This window comes from Mytilus edulis, chromosome 3 (assembly GCF_963676685.1).
Source record: "Mytilus edulis chromosome 3, xbMytEdul2.2, whole genome shotgun sequence".
NCBI classification, from domain to species: Eukaryota; Metazoa; Mollusca; class Bivalvia; order Mytilida; family Mytilidae; genus Mytilus; species Mytilus edulis.
This window is the reverse complement of record NC_092346.1, coordinates 15,264,988-15,290,867: the sequence shown is the minus strand read 5'-3', so window position 1 is coordinate 15,290,867 and position 25,880 is coordinate 15,264,988. Positions and strand designations below refer to the sequence as shown.

The window sequence follows — 25,880 nt, the reverse complement described above, 5'->3', positions numbered from 1 at the left end:
AGTCCCAAGTTAGGAAGATGACTGATGGCTTACAAACATATTAAACACCGCTATAATTTTCTCTCACTGTCCTAAGGTTGGAGCTTGTATTTTAGTGGTTATCAATGGTTTCGTTAGTTATTTTGTAATTAGAATGAATAATTATCGACTGAATTGCTTCACATGTTTTATATATATATGTCAATAATAGCTGACCATACGATATGGGTTTTTTTTTATTATTATTGTTGTTAATAGCAAATAAATAGTTTTTATCAACAAATCAGATGTTTTAAACATACCAACTGAATATGATTTCATATTTAATGTTGTAATCTATTAATATTTTACAGAATGATGACGTATCACCTTCTATGAAGGTCAATGAAGCTTGGAATGCTGGGTATACCGGAAGTGGGATAAAAATTGCTATCCTTGATGATGGCTTACAGACCGATCATACTGACTTAGATGCAAATGTGGTATTCATGATTGGCTTCATTTTGTAGGATTTGTTAGGATTATTTCGTGCTTGAGGAAATTAGATGCATATGTTTTTTTTATATCATTCATTTCAATTGCTCATGTTGCACTTTTTTATATTTTGTTATTATCATATCGATTGCACAGATAATTGGGACATTTTAAACACTGGAACAAACATTTCTAATTTGGAACGAAAAATCGTTCCTTTTGTCATAAATGTGTGTGTGAAGTTTTCCATGTTACCCTAAAGTACCGTTCCAAAATCTTGAAAAGGACAGCAAGTGCATTTTATTTTTGAATTATGTTAAGTAATTCATTTGGGTAAAGGTTTGCAGTGTATTTTTAACATGCTTGATTTTTTAACGAAAATTATTATTTAGAGAAAGGTAAGTTTAGTTGAATTTATTAATTTAATGCAAAGATAGACAGGTCTAACATGCAATCTGAATTTTTCAAAAAACCATTTAATCACATAGGGAAACTATGTTTAATAACAAGTTATGGAAGTTTTGTGAAAAGAGTTGAAAAGTCAAAACTTTCGAGAGAATCAAAAAGCTTGGTCGGGTTGTACAAACACAAGATGGTTTTCGAGTACGGGAAATTTGTTTCTTATTATAGAAATAGGCTTTGCTCATTGTTGCAGTACGAACGGTGACCCATAGTTGTTAATTTTTGTGTCATTGCTCATTGTTGAAGGCCGTACAATGACCTATAGTTGTTAATTTCTGTGTCATTTTTGGTCTTTTGTGGAGAGTTGTCACATTGGCAATCGTACCCCATCTTCGTTTTTATATTTATCACGTACTTTTTAATACTATACCTCATTTGTGTTTTCATTTCAGGACACAGTGAATGGTTATGATTATCAAAGTACGGATAATGATCCGACACCCGACGTTGCTGATGACAGGTATGGCAAAAAGAATCGATGACGTTGATATTATCAATATAAAATTTGCATGTTTATAATATATGAAGTGTCAGAAAAAAAACATCACTGTGTTTACGTTTACTGAGCTACTGTTCATGTTTTGTTGTATCCTTGCTGCGTGTCCCGGTATTTATATTTACTCATTGTGTTTTATTGTGCTATGGTTACGTATTGTATTTGTGTTGTTAATTTAACTATAATGTGATTTGTCAATAGAGTGTCTATGAGTAATTTTGATTATCTTGGTTGACATATATGTTTGTCTTAATATAGGGATAAAGATTATACCACAATGTTGACAGCGAGTCTCCATGTTTGACAGTTTAACCTATACAATATGTTTGTAGCTGGCAATAAATTCATGCTTGACCCGCACTTTCGACCTTGTGCGTCGATCTCTTTGGCTAACTCGGCTGTGACTTTTTGTGTGCTGGTTTATGTTGTTTTATGTATTTTTCTTCTGTAGTTGGTCACTACTTCGGTGTTACCATGTATAGCTATTATATAGTCATTTTTTTGAATTTACAAAACTTTGCAAAAGTATGAATTATTCTAATACTAAGGATGTTCTTATCCCAGGCAGAAAACCTCAGCCGTATTTAGGCACAACTTTTTGGAACTTTTGGTCCACGATATTATTTAGTTTTGTACTTGTTTTGACTTATGAACTTTTTTTATTTGACCGTCACTGGTTAGTCTTGTGTAGACGAAACGCGCGTCTGGCGTATTTAATAATAGGCCTGGTACCTTTTGAAAGCTATTATTGGTGTGTCTTTTTTACCTATATGTTCTCCCATTTATTTGTATTGTAGTCCTGTTATGTAATGTTGTCATTTCAATGTTGTATTTGACATTGCCATAAAAGCCACAAAACCAGGTCAAACCCATCATTTGTTTCTTAAAATGTCCTGTACTAAGTCAGGAAATTTTTTTTTTGTTATTTTATAGCTCTATTCTGTGTGTCTTTATTTTAGTGCATGTATCGTAGTTCACCTCTTATATTTGATGTGTTTCCCTCAGTTTTTATTTGTTACCCGGATTTGTTTTGTTTTCTCGATCGATTTATGAATTTCGAACAGCGGTATACAAATAGTACTGTTGCCTTTATTTATAAGAAAAGATAATAATGTTGATTATACTCATGTTATTTATATTATCAAGAACGACATGGAGATTGTTTGTGGAATTGAATCGAACAGTAAACCGATCACTTAATTTAATACATATCCTTTACATATTTAAGCCATGGTACACAAGTGGCAGGTTTGATAGCTGCAGAAAAGGATAATAACGAATGCACAGTAGGAATAGCATACGAATCTACTATAATTGGTAATTATGAGTTGTTATATCGCATATTTACACCAGTCCTAATAAGCATTCGAGGCAAAAGTACTTTACCAATCGTTCAAATTTCATTTAACAATTACGAAACCACAGAGGTTAGGCATAACGCAGAAACTGCTCCAAAAACGTTATCAGGAGGACAGATTACAAATAACATTCCGTTAATTTTATGTATACCATCACGAATTGGTTGATCCATACGATGTGTCTGTCCAAACTAACTTAGGATATTTTTACCACGTGTTAGATTGTGGTTTGCCATTACGTCGTCGAATTTTTTAGTACCGAAAATGACTTATTCCCGATTGTGACTGTTTTGCTGAGTGTGAATTCGCATTGCTATACGACGTCTCACGGTATTTTTCTATCCAAAATTCATGTATTTAGTTTTAATGATATATTTGTTATTTTCATCGGATTTTGTCAAATGTCTTATCATTTGTAGTTCTATTAATCACGGAGTTCATTTATAAGATTTTAGTTTGGGTCAACTAAAATTTATACGATGTATTTGGTTTACAGTTTGATTTAGAAGAAATACCGACATATAGCTAGATAATACAACTAATAATCTAATTACTACTACAAATTTATATTAATAAGTTTTGTAATTTTCATTGTTATTAATACATGTTATATCATTATTAACAACCTACTTTTAAACTCTAACCGATTTGTTGGAAAAATATAGAAATTTAAAGGTGACGTCACTTTTGTGCGTTGATCTCTACGGCTGACACATAATTTGTTGTTCGGCTGTCCTTTTTTATGTGCTGATTTAGGTTGTTTAACGTATAAGTTTGAATTCAGTAGTTAGTCACCACTTCGGTGTTAACATGTATATCTATTATATAGTCATTTTTTATAAACTTATTGTTTGCATGAATTATTCTAAATAATAAGGATTTTCTTATCCCAGGCAGATAACCTTAGCCGTATTTGGCACAAATCTTTGAAACTTTTGGTTCTCAATGCTCTTTAACTTTTTACTTGTTTTGGCTTTCGAACTATTTAATCTGAGCGTCACTAATGAGTCTTGTGTATACATAACGCGCGTCTCGCGTATTAAATTAAAGGTTTGGTACCTTTTGATAGCTGTTGCATTTCAGTGTTGTGTTTCTGTTGTGTCGTTGTTCTCCTCTTATTTATTATTAGTATTTACAATACTTATATAGCGCATTATCTAATTAAAATTACCCTAAGCGCTTAACATAAAACAACCAATGCAGTTAAAAAAAAGGTTTTAAACATTAAAACAATCAATGCAATAAGAATGAAATAAAATTTTGAAACACATATAAAAAAAAACAAAAGGAACAGAAAACTTAAAAAAATAAATAATCATAATTAAAAGGCATATTATACTACAACGAAAAGAACAAAGTTAAGAGCCATTGTCAGTATAAAAAATGACATGTAATCACTGAAAGCGAGTCTTAAATAATGGGTTTTCAAATTTTTCTTAAAAAGTTGGATTGAGTGTTCATGTCTTAGATGGCTAGGAAGATTGTTCCAGAGACTCACAGTAGCTTTGTCGAAACGTCTTTCTCCATAGATTTTGGTGCGTACACGAGGTTGTTTAAGCTGCATGTCATTTTCCGATCTAAGAGATCTTGATGGTTGATAGGCACTAATGAGTTCCTCAAGATAGACGGGCGCTAGGCCATGCAGGATTTTGAAAGTATACAAAAGAAGTTTATATTGTATTCGGTACTGCACCGGAATCCAATGAAGAGACACAAGAACTGGTGTTATATGATCATGTTTCTTGGTACGTGTAACGAGCCTGGCTGCCGTATTCTGTACTCGCTGTAACTTATTGACTAAGCTGGTATTTACTCCATAAAACAGAGCGTTTCCGTAGTCTAGACGTGACGTGACGAGCGAGCAGACTAAAGTTTTACAGGCATTCTCAGTGATATATTGCCGAATTCTACCAATGTTCCCAATTTGGAAGAAGCACGACTTCGTGATGCCATTGACCTGCTTTTCCATGCTTAATGTTCTATCAAAATAAACACCAAGAATTTTTACCACAGATGCATTGCTTACTATTGATCCATCAAATAACAGATGACAATTTGAAAATTCCTTTACACGATTTTTTGGTGAAAATAAGATCAGTTCCGTTTTGTCTTGGTTCAGTTTCAGCATGTTTAACATCCATTTACTAATGTCAGCTAAAAAAGTCTCTAGACGGGAAGATATGTTGTCCCAATTATCGAGTGGTTTGATAACTAGGTAGACTTATATTTGATGTGATTCGCTCAGTTTTAGATTGTAACCCGGATTTTTTTTTTCCTCAACCGATTTAGGAACAGCGGTATAATACTGTTGCCTTAATTATTTAAGACCATAAATGAAAAATTGAAAAGACTTTAAACGGAACAAGACCCGACGCGTTGACAGAATAAGCGTTTCCTGTTATGCGTGCACACATGCAATACCACCCCACTCTTAAAGTTACATGTCATAATGGGGAATAAGACACAGCTAGTTAATTTAAATACCGGACGCCAATGCTGGTACTAGAATCAAAGGATCAAAGAACGCTAAAAACATGATATTAGTTAGTTAATACACAACTCTTACGTAAAAGTCACCTTATGTGTAATGGAGACCTTGAAAATTATGTAATGTCGATTTCAGTCGTTCTCAGTGAGAAATGTTTTTGTTGTTCCTCAGATTATGAATACCAATTTGATTGATCCTCTATGACCGTTACATATTTTATGGTATGCTAAATATAAAAGAGGGTATAATTCTGCTCAGGCGGAATGAGAAATTGACAATAAGAAAGTTAGATCCATGACGTTTGTCATGAAACTTTGGTTGAAGTTGTTCATATGTATTAGTCAATAAATTAAGGTTGCCTCTAAAAATAGACAAACCTCAAAACTATATACCAGAGCTGCGATGTGTAATACATAACAAGCATCTTCGCATATTTTCTTTAAGATTCGAATATGAGGACAATGGAATTCAAAATGCATTTTTCAATTGATTAATCAGATTTGAAAATCAGTTAACTACGGGCATTACATTACTACCCACGTTCAGCGTCGAACCACAAAATGATGGTTATAACGCTTCTTCTACAATATTATTATACGCAAGTATCCAAGAAAACGTCGACTGCGTTTGCGCAAGGCTGTTGCAAAATACATTAAATTTATTTAATGTTCAAACCCGATTTATTTTCAATCTCCTCTATCATAGTCTATATCAGGTGTATGACGTCTTGTTTAAATATATATAAGAATGACGTCAGGTGTTCAATCTATAAAACTGCATTTTATGTTGTATGACATCGTTTTTCACTGTATAAAAACGTACACATATCATTGTCCATCTCCATTTGTTTCCCAGCTAGAACATGAATCTTTAAATACGTTTTTGATGACATCTCAACGTGACAGGACTTAAACTCTGTCATGCATGTGTTTCTAATATAAAACAAATTTGAAAATGCTTCTCTGACGTTTTTTAACGGACATAATGGTTACAAAATAGATGTATTTCTGCTGTATAATGCTCATTTATTTTTTCATTAAAAGGTGTTCGAATTCTTGGTACTCAGGGATTAACAGATTCGGAAGAAGCTCAAGCACTTAATCATCATCTTAGCGGTGTAGATATTTATTCCAACAGTTGGGGTCCTCCTGATGGATATGGTTTTAGCGAACCCGGCACAATTACCAAAGACGCATTTTTAAACGGCGTAACTAGTGTATGTTTTAGATACCAATTTGTCGCGGTTTGAATTTGTTTTAATAAAATGTTAATGGGAATACTTTAGAAACATGGTCAATTATTAGGATACATTTTCCAATCAGCTCAAAATAGTATTTTTGTTCCAAATAAAAATTAGTTTATGCACACACTGATGACCGTTTACGTTGTTGTAGTTCAAAAGGAGCAAAACATTCGTAAGGGTTAACTTGTCGAATATTTATTTACTTATAGTATGCTTATCGTAATTTTATGCTGAAAAAAATAGAAGTCTTTATACACTTGAGAGTGCTTAATTATGTGTTTTCTATTATGTGTAGTCAATGCAAAATTATGTTCGTTCATGTATACGGGTTTTTATTGACCAACAGGGCAGGGATGGCAAAGGTGTTATTTATACATGGGCATCAGGTAATGGTGAAACACTCGATAATTGTAATGGAGACGGATATACAAATAGCATCTACACTATAGGTGTGACAAGTGTAGAAGAAGGGAAAAATGCATGGTATTCTGAAGTCTGCGCAGCCGCATTAGCTGCGACTTACGGTGGAAGTAGCGACTATAGATATTTAGTAAGCGTCATAAAATATAGGTATATCACTAATTTTGGTTTACTTTCACAAATTGGATAATAAGTTGACTCATTGACACTCATACCACATCTTTTTATATCTATATAGATATCCTAAATGTACATTTTTTTCTAACAGTTATAATTCACTCTAGCTTATTATAACCTTCCCAAAAATGAAATACCACCAGAAACAAATATGTATTTTTTATATACAGTATTATGAATGATTTTTGAAAGTGAAAATTTCGCCATCGACAGCTTTACTAGGTTATTTTGAGTATGTTCTTATTTATATATTTTAACTAAAAAATTATCCCACTTCAAAAATGTCAAAGTTTTGATTTTACGTGATAGCGTTTTGTTTCAAATATAATTTAAAGTTAGATATTTTTTCAACAGTTATCCAACTTAATCCTAAACAATCTAACGGCAAACAAGTCTTTTATTTTGAAGTAATGTGATTTATAAAACGAGGTTTACTTATTGAAGACATTCATTTATTATTCTTCCACCAAAAACAAACAACGTATAATTTGGCATCTCGTTGTAGACCAAGTGTTTCTGAGTATATACATGTATTCATCAGGTGCTCTCCATTGTCAAAAGTTATATAAAACATGTGAGAACATGGTAACCAAAATAGCGTGAAAAACAGAGTCCAGAGTTTAATTATTTTTATTTATTACTCTTAAAAGCTAATTTGAAACTTCTTGTTAGTCATTTCTTGAATATTTCGCATGTATTGACATAAATATGTTGGGATTAAACGATTTTATTCTGGCTTATTGTGAATGCAACTAAATCATAACGTCTTAAAATTATTTTTTATTACTTCATAGACTTCAACAACAACTTCTTCCGGCTGTACAAGTGATGGTATACAAGGGACCTCGTATTCAACACCTATTGCTTCTGGCATTATAGCGTTAGCACTTCATGCAAAGTGAGTTCTCTTGAAACTTTATCCATTGGATTTTCTAAAATGCAACTTAAAACCACTAAGAATCATTTGCAATTTCAAAATTCTTTGTGAAATAGGAATATGTCCTTTTTTTTTAACATAGCATATTTTTGATATAAAATTGAAGTAGAAATCGTCTATTTGTCTTTTTTAGTTCTGCACTCACGTGGAGAGATATTCAACACATGATTGTTCTGACGTCATCGAGAAATGGTTTTAACGATTCTTATGCCAGCTGGGGAAAAAATGGAGCTGGAAAAGAATGTATGTACTTTCTTGATAAAACAGTAAAAAAAACAAGGAGTGAACTGCTCGCATGGTTTGAATTATATAGTTTGACTGTCTGTTTAATAATCTTTCAGTTAAAATCTGCTTAAAACCGGAATCAAATCAACTGATTCAATCGTATCGGTTGAATGACACAGTTATACCGTCAAGTTCAATCATATATCGGTTAATATGTGGTAAAACTTCAGAACTCATTTACTCCCAAGGTTTGAATGACACCGTTTATTTTCAACATATTCAAGTGTAATCATCTAATATTGGTCATCTGCTAAGAATCGGTTCGGTTCCCGTTCCTGGATTAAAATTTCTGGGACTGAATTTTCAGCTTTCCCTTGACACCATTTGCGAGTATGGTCTTGAGGAAACCATGATAGTTCGTCGGAAGTGGACGATAAATGGCTGATCCGTGTTAAGAGAGAGCTATATCTCTTGAACGTTAAAGACACCCTTGTATGCCGTTACAAAGCATCACTCGCACCCGCAAAGTGGAAAGGGATTAATATAAGTTGCAAAACTTGTTTCCCATTCCACTATAAATAAATAGGTTTAAACTAAATCCAGAACGCATTTACTCAAATATACATATATCAACGATACGTTTTGGCTATTAAATTAAATCATGGTTAGCAGTTGCTAAGTATCTATAACTCATATACTCGTAAGGTTAATCACACAATTTCAGCAGTCATAGCATCTTGACAATGAATTTAAGTACGATCAGCATATTAAATATACTCATATGCAAAGCATATCATCTCACAGACGTATTATTATTTGTACATAATAACACAGCATATTCAAAAAGAAGGGTTGACGGCATTACAATATAGCTATTACAATTTGGCCTCATCCTTAAAGATAATGAGAAAAGAGGCAATGACTAGGCAGAGAATAGGTTTTTACAACAGGCGCGTAGGTAAATTAAACGCAGTTGTTCTTATCATGGATAGTTAAATTCGGGATTGAATCTGAGTTTGGAAATTCATTCAAATATAAGTGAGACATCCGCAGAAGTTATATATATGTGGTATAAACAAAAACAAAACTGAATAATATAAGCACAAAAAGGCGTATACACTATTCGTATCATGTACACAAGTGCAAGTGGTTTGTACATGGAACCATTTTATGGTTACAGTTACTATTGAAGTCAGTAAACTCTGAGCAAGGTGCACTTTTTCACCCCAGGTTTTGGTTAGGTTCGTGTTGCGTAGTCTTTAGTCTCTTATATTGTGTCTTCTGTAATATATTTGTCTGTTTGGTTGGGGTTTTTTTTATTTTTAGCCATGGCGTTGTCAATCTATTTTCACTCTATGAGCTTGACTGTACCTTTAGTATCTTTAGTCATTCTTTTATTATTTTTTAGTACTTTGAGACAAAATCATATTTAAGATATGATTTTCATAAACACTATTCGTATATTTTATACATATCTATAAAAAGAGGTACTTGGGCCACAATGTGTACCAATAGGTGCCCATAAACTTACTGAATGTACGAGAAACTCTCATTATAAAAAGTGTCAGTATAACACCAATTGTTGTACAGTTGTTATTTAGTTCTGATTGGGTCAAGGTCATAAAATAGATCTTGGCCTGTTTGAGAAACGTCATCGCTTACTTATGCAATTTACGGAACAAGTATTACTTCACTGGATGCGCATTGCTATGATGAGATTATTCTCGACGCCAAGACAAAAGAAAATTCAAACCTTATTAAAACAAAAGATGCAGAACGGATTAACCAAAAAAAACCAAAAAAAACAGTAAAACCAAAGACGTGAAAGGAATAGGAGTTTCCATGAGGGAGATATGAAATAATTTACCCTCTTCTACTACAAGACGACTATACTGCCAAAGTTAATAGTTGACGTCTAATAAAATCATCCCCGTATGAAAGTAGGCTCCTATGTTCATATTCAATACTGAAAATTGCATAATGTGCAGTCTTTAACTTGGTAGTGATGTGTAGATGCGATTTAAATAGTGTGTTCTTTTAATTATTTCTGGATATTTTGTTTGTGTTACAGATAGCCAGGTGCTTGGGTTTGGTTTGATGGATGCTGAAGCAATGGTAACTCAGGCTGCAAATTGGACGACAGTTCCGACACAAAAAACATGCACAACATCAACATTCACTGGATCCGGGTAAATCTGTTTACATAAATATATTTCCAAAACACTCGTACTAAAACAAGAACAATACTGCTAAACATCAGCTGAGAGCACGAATCTTAAAATGTAAAAAAAAACTCTTTGGGATAAGTTTAACTGCAGACAAATATTTAAAAAAATTATAAACAAAATGTTTATAATGATATATAATTTTGTTTTGTGAATTATTTTCAAACAATAATTCGTTTAAGCAGCAGATTTTGATCAATTTTAACATACATGCATGGCCAAATTTTAGAAAATGTAAGCCAAAACACATATTTAGGAGTTCAGTTTACCAACAACCTGAAATGGGATATACACATCAACAACATCACGGCAAAAGCAAATAAATCATTACGCTTTCTGATGAGAAACATCGGCAAATTCCCAGAAAAAATATTAAGAAGAGAGTATATCAAGCCATTGTGAGACCAAACGTTGAATATGCAAGAAGTGCCTTGGATCCATATCAGGAAAACCACATCAAACAGATAGAATTGGTACAAAGAAGATCAGCAAGTTTCATCAGACATCAATACAGCAGAGAACCTGGGTCAGTTACTAGTCTACTAAATGAGCTAAAACGACCATCATTAGAGACTAGACGGAAAATGTAAAAGGTTTTGCTTGTTTCACAAAGCTTTAAAAAATAGCCCTAAATGTTCCAGATTATGTAGAACAACAAGGCAGGACAACACGGCAATACCACCAAAGTAAATCTAGAAACCTTCAAACTTCAACAAACACCTACAAATACAGCTCCTTTCCACGTACCATCAAAGACTGGAATACCTTACCAATAAGACTGCTAAATATAGAAAATGAAGAGGCATTCAAGAACAGCCTCACGTCTTATTTAACGGAGAAGTCACGCAACAATCATTTAATTATACTTTCACATGTAAATAAGTTTTTATTGAGCACATATTGAATGACTAAATTAGTACTTGCGTCATGGGTCTTAGACCCTTTAATTTGCATTTCAACGATTTAGATGTAGATATAGACAAAATAAGTTAAATAACCTCTTCATGTGACCTTCAATTTCACTTTCAAGGAAACAAATGTCAACTTTGCAAGTGAAACAAGGATGCACCATTTGGTTGACAGAATCGATTAAAAAAAATCATTCTTAAAAACGATGATGAACTTTCAATTTGAAATTAAACAGACATTAAAAAAAATGCACGTGGTCGATACATGTGTACATCTTTATTCATGTTTATATCAGATAATAGGACCGTTAGCAATCTTCAGATTTCATCTCTATTGATAACAAAATGTCATAATCAAAGGCTTAAACTCGTTAACGAATGGAAAACAACTGCCATATTACTGACTTGTTACAGTCTTTTCCGTATATAGAAAATTATGGATTGAACCTAGTTTTACAGCTAAACTAACTCTTTAACTTATATAACATTCGCATATAATTTAATTCTTTTGATAATGATGTGTGAACAAAACAATTAGACATCATAGTTAAAAATGTCAAAATATAGGTACTGCAGTAAATATTGTGATATATTCTTAATCATGATAAAAACAGACAAATATGTCATTAAATAAAACAATTCTGAAATTAATAATAGGGTCCATGATATTCCCATTTCTAGAATAAAAAATAAACTCCAAATATTCGCATAGCGGTTTGTGTTCGTACCGACAGACAAGGCAGCCAATAATGTAGTGGTGGTATGACGCATATACTACACGGAAGTTCTTCAAAACGAAATTATCAATTCCTCTACATTCAGGTCCGTACGTACCACAGAGAGTCAAATCGTTAACAAGCATATCACTGCCACTACCCAGCTTAAAGCCTCTTCCGAACATTTGAAAGTCCCTACCATGTACTGGTTACCGAAATTACACAAAAACATTTAAATTCCGTTTCATCTCCGCATCGAGTAAGTGTTCTACTACTAATATGTCAGTGCTTCTAACTATCTCCCTTACTACTATCAAAGAACTGGTCATAAACTTTTGTAATAAATCTTATGAAAATAATGGTATTAATTATTTTTGGAGTGTTAAAAATTCTTTAGAGGTTTTAGATAAATGACATGCTTTTGGTGGTCCTTTTAATTCTGTTGACAGTTATGATTTGTCTACCTTGTACACTACACATAATATAGTAAAGAAAAAGTCTTTGTATTTTATGAAATGGTTTTTCGAACAATCTCCATGTAATTGTATTTGCTGTAACTCGTGTAAAGCCTTTTTCTGTAACAAATAAGGAAAGTATGCTAGATACACTTACTGGAAATGTGAGGATATGATTGAAGTTTTAAATTTTCTGCTAGATAACATATATGTACGTTTCGGCGATAAAGTGTATCGTCGGATAGTAGGTATTCCGATGGGCACTAACTGCGCCCCTTTAATAGCAGATTTATTCCTATATTGCTATGAATCTCAGTTTTTGACCAATCTCAGTAAAGACACATCATTGTTATATTTGATTAATTGATACATTCAACAATACCTACCGTTATCTGAATGTTATTTTTCGTTTAATAATCCAGAGTTCTCCTAATATACTTCCGAAATTTACCCAAACGAACTAACAATGTCTGTGTCATTTTGGTCTCTTGTGGACAGTTGTCTCATTGGTAATCATACCACATCTTCTTTTTTATAACTTAAACTGAATCTAACATTAACAGCAGCAGTTGCTCTTTTCTAGATTTAGACATTTCAATTTCTTAAGGGAAACTCCATACTAAAATTGACGACAAAAGAGACGATTTTTCATTCCCTTTTGTTAATTTTCCTTTCTTTGACGGCGATGTGCCTTTAGCTCCATCATACGGTGTTTATATATCCCATCTCGTTCGGTATGCCCGTGTGTGTAGTGATGTCATAGATTTTAACGAACGTAATCACTGGTAAATTATTAAGTCAGGGATTTCGTTACCATAAATTACTTAAAACTTTTACTAAATTCTTTCATAGATACAAAGATTTGATTAGTAAATTTGGCTGTACCTGTAGAAAACTAATTAAAAATGGTATTTCACATCCTAAATGTAACAGTAATAACGACTTAAAGCGCGGAAATCACTATTTGATCCGTGTTAACTCATCGAACCTTTAAACTAACTTATTAGTAAGGGTTGTCGTACCAATATTGTAATTAGATCTCTGAATATAGTTTATATTGGCACTAATATCGATTTTGTCATTAGCAACGTTCATTTTTATCTATAAAGAAGTCACTCCTTACTATCCTACTACCTGTCGATACATTTATTTTTGGCATTGCACAAGTCATGTCTTCTTTGGCTGTTCATGACGTTAAAATACTAAATTGCTGGGATGTGTTTTAGTTGATTTTAGTCTCTGATGCATGTTGTTTTTGTTATTAATTGTTTTGCCTTTTAACTAGCTGTCAGTAACTGCGAGTACTTCCTTGTTAATTTGACCTGTTGATACTATTTTTAATGCGTTTTGTTATTTTATGTTATACCGGCGTCACACATCAGCGTATAGCTCCGACGTACGCCGGGCGTGTTAAAAAATCATGTACGCTTTCAATACGCTAGTAATGTTGGATGCATTCAACCTGTCAATCATATCTGTAACGTGTGCACAACGAGCTTTAAGCGTGTATTGGGCGTACGAGAAGCGTACCTAAGCGTTTATAGGGTGTTCAAGAAACGTATGTTTGCGTATGCCTAGCGTTTGTCTAACGTAGATGGAATGCACGCTACGAAGGAAAAAAGTTTCTTGAACGTATTTGAGACGCGTCCCGGTCGTTTCTTGGACGTTATATTATGGGATGTTTGTTACAAACACACCCGCATACGTTTAAGTTAAAGTCGAACGATCTCGAAGCGTATACAACGTGCCCTAAACGTGTCTCAAACTTATCTGTAGCGCGTTAAAAAGTAAAATCACAAAAATACTGAACTTAGAGGAAATCTAATCGGAAAGTCCATAATCACATGGCAAAATCAAATAATGAAACACATAAAAAACGAATGGACAAGAACTGTCATATTCCTGACTTGGTACTTGGTAAACGCGCTTGTAGCGTATGTATAACGTGCGCATATCGTATAGATATACGCTAGAGCTGGATGAAAATTTGTATGCTGCATAAAAATTTCCTCCAATTGTAGCGTTCACCATGCGTATACCTTTGCATTTCGACGTACTTCAAACTTATGCAACGCGCGTTTAATGATTGCTTAGAGTTCCTCTGGCGTGCAACTAACGTATACATACTTTGTCAATTTTCTCTGTACGTTTGGTGCACGCCGGTCTATACGCCGATGTGTGACGCCAGCATTAATATGGATCTTGTCTATATATCAGCAGATTATTTGGAATTACTACCAATTTTCACTTCTTCGTACTATGAACATCAAAATTATTTCATTTCTCCTTACATACTATTCTTGCACTTGTACAGGAAGTTTTATATAGATCTAATTGTATCGTTTTATTGTTGATATTCACCCCATATGTACCAAGTATTAGATTAGTTTTATTGATATTAAAGAAATTTCTTAGTATTCATAAACGAAAGATTTTATAGACACAGACGATCAAGTGTACGTAAAGACAAAACTATTTTCATTTACCTGTGTAGGATATGACGCAGTTTTTTCAAAAAATGATGAATTTCTATAAATTGTATAATATTTCACAGTGGTATCTTACTTAAACTGTGTTTAAACCTGTTTATTTACTTCGACCTTAATTATTTATCACTTCTAAATTATATTAACTATGAATTTGCATTCAGGTATCGAAGATCAAATTCATTCGTTCATTGTGTGTTAGTTTGCGATTTTTGATTGAGTAAAGCTTTACGATTAATATTATATAGTGTGTGTTTTTCTATGTTTAGATGTTATACTATTGTTTCAGAAAAGGGAGAAGGTTTGGTACCATTAAAATGTTTAATCCCGCTGCCAATTGTACCTATCAGGAATCTGATGTACAGTAGTTGTCGTTTGTTTATGTAGTTCATACGTGTTTCTCGTTTCTCGTTTGTATATAGATTAGACCGTTGGTTTTCCCGTTTGAATGGTTTTACATTACTAGTTGGGGCCCTTTATAGCTTGCTCTTCAGTGTGAGCCAAGGCTCTGTGTTGAAGGCCGTACCTTGACCTATAATGATTTACTTTTTTAAATTGTTATTTGGATGGATGGTTGTATCATTGGCACTCATACCACATCTTCCTATATCTAAATATGTCATTAAAGAAAAACAAAATGTCATAAAGACAAGTACGTAAGCAAAAACGAATAACAATAATTGACCATAGCACAATAACACAATTACGTGATGTGTAAGTAACAAGCCACGCCAAAGGGTTAAAAGTTCGAACATTTATAAAGACAAATAAAAGAACACTATGACACGTAATTAAGATGATAAAAAAACGTCAGTTACTAGAACCTATACTTAAAGACAATCATGTCTTATCTGTGAAGTTGAAACGGGAAGTTATCAACAAGGTCTTGATATCCCCGAAGGAACTTTTGTAGAAGAAGAAAGAGTTGTTCATCAATGTTATTTGGCATAACCCTAGTTCATCAACTTTCTGCTCAGACACTGGTGAAGTCTGAATAGCAGCTGCATACTCTTGAATATCGAAAGAGTTATAAAATATATATACCATATGCAGGTGAACTTGGTATTTTGCTATTACGGTTAAGGAAATTGAAAATTTCAAAATAAGAATCGTCTCGTTTGTCGAAAATTAAGGTACCGAGATGACCGATTATGTCACATTTAAGGTATAATTCGAGGATTAAAGACACAGACATGTATATTTTAATCATTTTTTTGCAGATCAACGTCTGGTGAAAACTACAAAACAGACATAAGAAATATCTCAACAACTGATTGCTCTTCCGTAGCTTATTTGGAACATGTGACAGTTGACATTTCGTTCTCATACTCTGGATATCGAGGCGAGAGTGAATTTTACCTGGTGTCCCCTTCAGGAACACTCAGCCATTTAATGCATCATCGAGATGGGAAATCTGATTATTTTGGTACATCTAGTGGTTCATTGTCTTTGAAATTTATGTCAGTTCATTATTGGTGGGAAAGTCCAATTGGACAATGGACCTTGATGTTTAAATCCAGCTTCGGCCTTACAGTTGGTAAGTAACTTTCCGATTATCATTTGTTTAATATTCAAATTAGGACTCATGTGGGGTTTTTTTTTGTGTTTGCCTTTTAAACAAGGATGCTTACTACTGTTATGACTGAGACTTGTGTTAATTGTTACCGTCAAAGGTAATACGATTGTAATTTAACTATTCAAACTGTGGCAAAATATAAAAAAAAATCAGCACGTACAGAGTTAAGTTCTTCTGTATAAAATAAAACCTGAAAGTTTTCTTGGAAGTATTTCAAAAATAAATTTATATTTTCAGTTACTGTCAGTTCTTGGTCGATCACATTTTACGGAACTTCCATAGATCCACTTCCTAGTAAGTTGAATAAAACTATCACATATAATATACAGTAGCACACTCTCACTCATGAAAGCACATACATTTACGTGTATGTAAAAAGACAATTCAATTTAAGATCTGAGACTTCTGTAATGACTATAAAAAAAATATCAAAGGGATAACAAAATTGTAATGTAATGTATTACAAATAAAACATGCGCTCAAAAGAAATTCAGAATCTTTTACGGTCGTTTTAATGTGGAAAAATTTTTAATTCAAATTTAAAATTTATTTCATTATGTGTATATAGATTTTCGGGAGTCGTAATACTGACCATAAGCAATCTAGATTTTTTCTCCATCAATGAGTTATAACAATATAAATCCAACATAGGAATCTGTGTACACAAATATAAAAACTATTTCAATAATTATGAAATCACAGGTTCGACCTACATGATCCTACATAGGCATGTAGTAGTAGTAGAGAAAAGTCTGTTCCTGGCCATCAATAATTCTAAAAACATATAGACGTTTGTCAAAAATGACCTTGGGAATTTAAATGGGTGTTCATTTCTGTATTTATTAATGACGTCATTTTTTCACGATTGTTAAAATAAGATGAATTTTGATTAGTAAATTAGTGATACATTGTAAATCTTTCCTTTTTAATCAACCATAATCATACTTTTATGATTGACTGTGATTGTGCATAATGTGATTAAAACTACTAAAATAACGTCCTTATTCTTCCTTTTTTTGCAGACAAAAATTAAAAGAAAACTTTATTTTCCCAAATCATTTGTTAACGAGAATCGACTCTGTCAATCAAAGATCGACTGCAAATCGTTCTCTCGTTCTTAACCTAATAATCAAAATTGAGACTATGTAAAGAAATATCGTACAGACCAAACAAAAATAATTATAATTTTATTATAATGATAAAAGACCATTACATAAGTATACATAAATAGATCAGCATATCGATTCGTTTACATATACTAATCTGATTTATTTTAGTTTTACCAAATTGAGCAAGAGTTGTGTCCGTTGGTTTGTCAAATTCTCGGTATTCATTTTAGGCAATTTACGGCCGAAATATTCCTCTGCTCCACCTGATCTCGAAATAACGAGAGTCGATTGTATAATATACAATAAAAAAAAAAGCGTTTTCTGTCGCCCGGTTCCATATGTTATGTGTTTAAGTGCTCAGTTTGTTCAGTTAATTTGATTATTATTTCATGTTTAAGATATAGATCAATGTATATCATCACCATGTGAGAACCATGGGACTTGTACAAATAACGCCTATTCATTTAGTTGTCAGTGCCCTGATGGTTATTCCGGGTCAAACTGTCAGACCATTATCAGTAAGTACATATCATACTATCATTCTATTATATATATAAAAAGAAGATGAGGTACGATTGCCAGTGAGGCAACTCTCCACAAGAGACCAAAATGACACAGCAGTTAGGTCATGGTACTAGTTTGGAGTGTCTTAATTGTTGTATTTTATCTAATTGCTCAACAAAAAAGAGGGTCGAAAGATACCAGAGGAACATTCAAACTCAACGATTGCAAAAAAACTGACAACGCCATTGCCAAAAAAGAAAAGACAAACAAACCAATAAAAGTTGTTCAACATGTTTTAGCCGCCAAGCAATACTAGTTTGATATTATGCTTTCGTTCGTCATTAACGATAATTACAAATCGTTTTAATACTGTCTGGCAAGGCAATATATATTTTTATCGTTGTCTAAATGAAACGGTTTATCAATAGTACTTTAAAAGTTTATATATTTCAGCTACTGTCAGTACTCAAGAAACGTCCACAGATCCTCTTTCTAGTAAGTTGAATATATTTACTATAGAATATAAATAACACCCTTCCACTCACGAACATCCATATCTTTAAAATGAATGTAGGTATTATACACATTCACTGGTCATCATCTAGAATATGCATTTCATGTTTGGCCGAATATTGTTTAGAAAGGAAACTGTTGAGGCTTATGTGAAAATAACCTCCCTCACTTAAATGCATACATGCTATGACTGTACTGATTCATACTATTGACCCAATTTGTATTGTAGTAGATAAGTTTTTCTAAAGAGCGATGTCTGCATGGTTGGTATTGTATTTTCTGCTAAATATTGTTGGTACTTAATATTATCACTATGATGGATTATTGGTATTATAGGGTTATTGCATGAATATTGGGGAATATTGTCCCGAGTAGAATTTTATATTGCACGAGCTTGCGAGTGCAATATATGTTCTACGAGGGACAATATTCTCCAATATTCATGCAATAACCCTTTTATTGTATAGCAATATAATATTTGAAAGTAAAAATTGGTTTAAACTAAGATTTTGTCGTTAATGACGTCATGAATTTTGAAGATTTATTGCACTAGTGCAATATTAGAATTTATTGCACGCTAACTTTTGGTTACGTTCTGTGGGAAATATTATATTGCTATACAATAAACCGTAATATTCGTTTGCTTTATCATTCACAGATTTTTTTTCTTATCATGTAAATGGAATATTTGGTAACACGAAAACAAGTCAGTCTTGTGATTGATTGCGATGATGGAGTCACTTTTAAAGTAAATATATTTCAGCTACTGTCAGTACTAAAGAAACGTCCACAGATCCTCTTTCTAGTAAGTTGAAAACATTTACTATATATTATAAATAACACACTTCCACTCACAAACGTTCATATCTTAAAAATAAATAAAGTTTATATACACATTCCAATGAAAAGTTTCATATCTTGTATGATGGTTGATGTTAAATGATAGAAAATTGCTTTAAATATTTATAGAATATTTTTATTCACAGTTATCTGATTTCATACATTGTAAGTACTTATCTAGATTTTTTTGTATTATTGATATTGTGTACACTAAGATATATGTAGTCGTTGATCTTGTGTTGTGAACAAGACATTATATAATATGGAGACAAAAACAACTTTGTTTGACGCCCCGTTCCAAATATATGATATGTGTTTGTTTGAGTTTATTCAGTTTAAATGGCATGCTTTAGATACAGACCAATGCATTCCATCACTGTCTCAAAACACTGGGATTTGTACAAATAAACCCTATTTCTACAGTTGTCAGTGAAATAATGGCTAACGTATTTCATTTCGGGGAATTTTATCTCTGACTATGCGGTATATGTTTTGCTCATTGTTGAAGGTCGTACGGTGACCTATAGTTGTTAATTTCTGCGTCATTTTGGTCTCTTGTGGAGAATTGTCTCATTTGCAATCATACCACATGTTCTTTTTTTAAATATACTGGTTAAAACTGTCAGACAATATAATTACTAGTAACTACAATTCATTACAGGTAGCTCAGCTTCTCTGCGTGTTAAGTGTTGAAATATTTTTACAATAAATATCGTTTAAACTTCTCCCGAAATAAACAAAGGCAACAGTAGTATACCACTTTTTCAATAGTCATGATATAAAGCAACAGTAGTATACCGCTGTTCATTAATTTTTTTTCTTATCATGTAAATGGAATATTTGGTAACACGAAAACAAGTCAGTCTTGTGATTGATTGCGATGATGGAGTCACTTTTAAAGTAAATATATTTCAGCTACTGTCAGTACTAAAGAAGCGTCCACAGATCCTCTTTCTAGTAAGTTGAATATATTTACTATATATTATAAATAACACACTTCCACTCACGAACGTTCATATCTTAAAAATAAATAAAGTTTATATACACATTCCAATGAAAAGTTTCATATCTTGTATGATGGTTGAATGTTAAATGATAGAAAATTGCTTTAAATATTTATAGAATATTTTTATTCACAGTTGTCTGATTTCATAAGTACTTATCTAGAATTTTTTGTATTATTGATATTGTGTACACTAAGATATATGTAGTCGTTGATCTTGTGTTGTGAACAAGACATTATATAATATGGAGACAAAAACAACTTTGTTTGACGCCCCGTTCTAAATATATGGTATGTGTTTGTTTGAGTTTATTCAGTTTAAATGGCATGCTTAAGATACAGACCAATGCATTCCATCACTGTCTCAAAACACTGGGATTTGTACAAATAAACCCTATAATAAACCTACAGTTGTCAGTGAAATAATGGCTAACGTATTTCATTTCGGGGCATTTTATCTCTGACTATGTGGTATATGTTTTGCTCATTGTTGAAGGCCGTACGGTGACCTATAGTTGTTAATTTCTGCGTCATTTTGGTCTCTTGTGGAGAATTGTCTCATTTGCAATCATACCACATGTTCTTTTTTTAAATATACTGGTTAAAACTGTCAGACAATATAATTACTAGTAACTACAATTCATTACAGGTAACTCAGCTTCTCTGCGTGTTAAGTGTTGAAATATTTTTACAATCAATATCGTTTAAACTTCTCCCGAAATAAACAAAGGCAACAGTAGTATACCGCTTTTTCAATAGTCATGATATAAAGCAACAGTAGTATACCGCTGTTCATTAATTTTTTTTCTATCATGTAAATGGAGTATTTGGTAACACGAAAACAAGTCAGTCTTGTGATTGATTGCGATGATGGAGTCACTTTTAAAGTAAATATATTTCAGCTACTGTCAGTACTAAAGAAGCGTCCACAGATCCTCTTTCTAGTAAGTTGAATATATTTACTATATATTATGAATAACACACTTCCACTCACGAACGTTCATATCTTAAAAATAAATAAAGTTTATATACACATTCCAATGAAAGGTTTCATATCCTGTATGATGGTTGAATGTTAAATGATAGAAAATTGCTTTAAATATTTATAGAATATTTTTATTCACAGTTATCTGATTTCATAAGTACTTATCTAGAATTTTTTGTATTATTGATATTGTGTACACTAAGATATATGTAGTCGTTGATCTTGTGTTGTGAACAAGACATCTTATAATATGGAGACAAAAACGACTTTGTTTGACGCCCCGTTCCAAATATATGGTATGTGTTTGTTTGAGTTTATTCAGTTTAAATGGCATGCTTTAGATACAGACCAATGCCTTCCATCACTGTCTCAAAACACTGGGATTTGTACAAATAAACCCTATAATAAAACCTACAGTTGTCAGTGAAATAATGGCTAACGTATTTCATTTCGGGGCATTTTATCTCTGACTATGCGGTATATGTTTTGCTCATTGTTGAAGGCTGTACGGTGACCTATAGTTGTTAATTTCTGCGTCATTTTGGTCTCTTGTGGAGAGTTGTCTCATTTGCAATCATACCACATGTTCTTTTTTTTATATATATACTGGTTAAGACTGTCAGACAATATAATTACTAGTAACTACAATTCATTACAGGTAACTCAGCTTCTCTGCGTGTTAAGTGTTGAAATATTTTTACAATAAATATCGTTTAAACTTCTCCCGAAATAAACAAAGGCAACAGTAGTATACCGCTGTTCATTAATTTTTTTCTTATCATGTAAATGGAATATTTGGTAACACGAAAACAAGCCAGTCTTGTGATTGATTGCGATGATGGAGTCACTTTTAAAGTAAATATATTTCAGCTACTGTCAGTACTAAAGAAGCGTCCACAGATCCTCTTTCTAGTAAGTTGAATATATTTACTATATATTATAAATAACACACTTCCACTCACAAACGTTCATATCTTAAAAATAAATAAAGTTTATATACACATTCCAATGAAAAATTTCATATCTTGTTTGATGGTTGAATGTTAAATGATATAAAATTGCTTTAAATATTTATAGAATATTTTTATTCACAGTTGTCTGATTTCATAAGTACTTATCTAGAATTTTTTGTATTATTGATATTGTGTACACTAAGATATATGTAGTCGTTGATCTTGTGTTGTGAACAAGACATTATATAATATGGAGACAAAAACAACTTTGTTTGACGCCCCGTTCCAAATATATGGTATGTGTGTGTTTGAGTTTATTCAGTTTAAATGGCATGCTTTAGATACAGACCAATGCATTCCATTACTGTCTCAAAACACTGGGATTTGTACAAATAAACCCTATGATAAACCTACAGTTGTCAGTGAAATAATGGCTAACGTATTTCATTTCGGGGCATTTTATCTCTGACTATGCGGTATATGTTTTGCTCATTGTTGAAGGCTGTACGGTGACCTATAGTTGTTAATTTCTGCGTCATGTTGGTCTCTTGTTGCGAGTTGTCTCATTTGCAATCATACCACATGTTCTTTTTTTTTATATATACTGGTTAAGACTGTCAGACAATATAATTACTAGTAACTACAATTCATTACAGGTAACTCAGCTTCTCTGCGTGTTAAGTGTTGAAATATTTTTACAATAAATATCGTTTAAACTTCTCCCGAAATAAACAAAGGCAACAGTAGTATACCGCTTTTTCAATAGTCATGATATAAAGCAACAGTAGTATACCGCTGTTCATTAATCTTAAATAAAAGCAACAGTAGTAAACCGCTGTTCTATAGTCATTAAATAAAAGCAACAGTGGTATACCGCTGTTCAAAAATCATTAAATAAAAGCAGCAGTAGTATACCACTGTTCAAAAGTCATTAAATTATAGCAACGGTAGTAGACTGCTGTTCATAAGTCATTTAATAAAAGCAACAGAAGTATACCGCTGTTCAAAAATCTATTACGGCAAAACAAATCTGGGTAACGCACTGAACCGAGGAAAACTCACCAACGCAATATTTTTTCATTTATATATATATATATATATAAGAGTTCAATGTTTTACTTCTTTGTTTCAAGTTAGTGGTTATCGTCTAGAATATGCATTTCATGTTTGACTGTATATTGTCTAGAGAGGAAACTGTTGAGGCTTATGAGAAAATACCCTCCCTCACTCATATCGCACATGCTATTACTGTACTAATTCATACTATTGACCCATTTTATATTTTTGTAGATTACATTTTCTAAAGAGTAATGTATTCATAGTTGGTATTGTATCTTCTGCAAAATATTCTTGGTACATAATATTATCAGTAAAAAGGATTATTGGTATACTGAAAATTCGTTTGCTTTATCATTCACAGATTTTTGTTCTTATCATGTAAATGAAATATTTGGTAACACGAAAACAAGTCAGTCTTGTAATAGATTGCGATGATGGGATAACTTTTAAAGTTATTGTATTTCAGCTACTGTCAGTACTCAAGAAAACTCAACAGATCCTCTTTCTAGTAAGTTGAATATAGTTACTATAGAATATAAAATAACACACTTTCACACACGAACGTCCATATCTTTAAAATAAATATAATGTAATTGGATTGCGATGATGGAGTATAGACATTTGAAATTATTTAGTATGCTTAGGGAAAAGGGGAGAAAATAACATTTAACTTCACTTTTACAAACAATATACCAATACTAAACTTCACGGTAGGCATATTTCACAGTACAGAGTTTTCTAAACATTATTTATTTATATGTTCGACAGGGAAATTACATAAGGAAAATTTGTCTTTTAATTTTGCACTAGTAAGGCCTTGTCAGGGATTTCAAATTTATTGGGACAGTTACACCTCGGTGTATCAATGTTTTAGCTCATATTACATTGCTTAAGATATATATCCCCTTGTCAGAACGATGAGCCTTGGATAAAAAGCGTATATCTAAATAGTTGTTCTAATAGTCTTAATTCCTGTAAACGATAGGCTAAAGATACCATAGGGCATTCAAACTCATTATAGTGCCTAACGAGATTTAGTGAGGTAGACGAAATTGGCATAAAAACGTTTGTTTTGACATTTATGTCCAAAATTTTGCAGATTGGACAAGTTTTTACTTTATTTAATGACTCTTTTAGTTTTGAATCATTCGTAAATACTATATATATAATTGATTATTATATTCTTTTCGAAAAAAAATATATACTTGTTTTATTAAATTAGACATCGGATTTATACACTTTCTCTATTTTTCTCATCAATATGCTCTTAATAAATAATTTATCTACTATATATTCGATAAATTTTGAGAAATAATAAGAAGTGGCAATTCGTACCTTTCATACCTTAACTTTCATTGATATAATATGATAAGGACTCGTCCAGTGTCCAGTTTATTGGGCAATTTAAGTAACTGTGCACATTCATGCACGTTCTGGTTTAATCAATATATATATATATGAATAGCATAAACAGTTTGAAAGTAAACTAATAATAACTTCATCCAATTAATTTGCATAAGATTCAATAACAAAGGCCGGTCGACATCATAATAAGTAATGGGGGTTAATTTGGTAGGAAGATTATGACAAATATTTTTAGCTCATTATTTGCAATAACGAATAACACAATTGTCAACCAAATGTTTTACTGTAATTTCATAAACATGTCGTTCTGTATTGGAATAGTTTTTAGATTTTTCATTTCCGTATGTAAGGCAAAAGAAAGTTTGGGCTTCAAAAATCCACATAATTATTGACTTTATACAGACAATACGCCCTTTTAAAATATTACATGGTTCACAAATAATACGTGACTACAACGTCAAATCATTTCTAAAAACACTGTCATCCTCTTGTCCATCCCCTCGTCTATCAATAAATTTCAACATATTAATCAGCATAAGTAGCAGCTCTTGTATCAATAAATGTTTTGATATACATATGGATTTTTTTTTTTGGCTTTCTGATAATTTATAAAGTGCAACTGGTTTTAAATTTGACAGACATTAACACCTTGCTCGACAAGTTCATCCAGCTGATATTTCACTATTTTGAATTACATCACTGGCAATTGATCATCGTCTGATATTATCTGCAAATACTATAATTCAAATAAATGTTTTTCAATTTTTTCCAGCTGATGATGATGGTATAAGTACCTCGATAGTAGTTGCTGCTGTAGTAGGTGGTACTGTCGCTGTAATTGTGATTGGTGTCATTGTCATTGTAGTCGCAAAATGCTTTTCGGCAGGAGCAACAGTGTGCACTGCCGGTGTTGCAGTTGCATGA

The 25,880-nt window shown here is 32.4% G+C and overlaps 1 protein-coding gene across 1 annotated transcript; it reads left to right on the top strand.

The window, feature by feature from the left end:
* Positions 1–353: 353 nt before the first annotated feature.
* On the top strand, positions 354–25,880 carry LOC139515067 (furin-like). The gene is made up of 12 exons (XM_071304627.1): positions 354–461; positions 1,308–1,375; positions 2,640–2,728; positions 6,301–6,473; positions 6,847–7,050; positions 7,892–7,995; positions 8,168–8,277; positions 10,331–10,448; positions 16,270–16,586; positions 16,863–16,919; positions 18,133–18,252; positions 25,729–25,880. Exons 1-12 carry the CDS (start codon positions 354–356, stop codon positions 25,878–25,880), a joined length of 1,620 nt encoding a protein of 539 aa, XP_071160728.1.

Bases quoted from the DNA above. Each gene is read 5' to 3' on its own strand.
- LOC139515067 (XM_071304627.1), top strand. From the start codon at position 354: ATGAAGGTCAATGAAGCTTGGAATGCTGGGTATACCGGAAGTGGGATA. The intron at 1,376-2,639 runs GTATGGCAAAAA...TACATATTTAAG, and splicing joins CCCGACGTTGCTGATGACAG to CCATGGTACACAAGTGGCAG. The intron at 16,587-16,862 runs GTAAGTAACTTT...TTATATTTTCAG, and splicing joins CAGCTTCGGCCTTACAGTTG to TTACTGTCAGTTCTTGGTCG.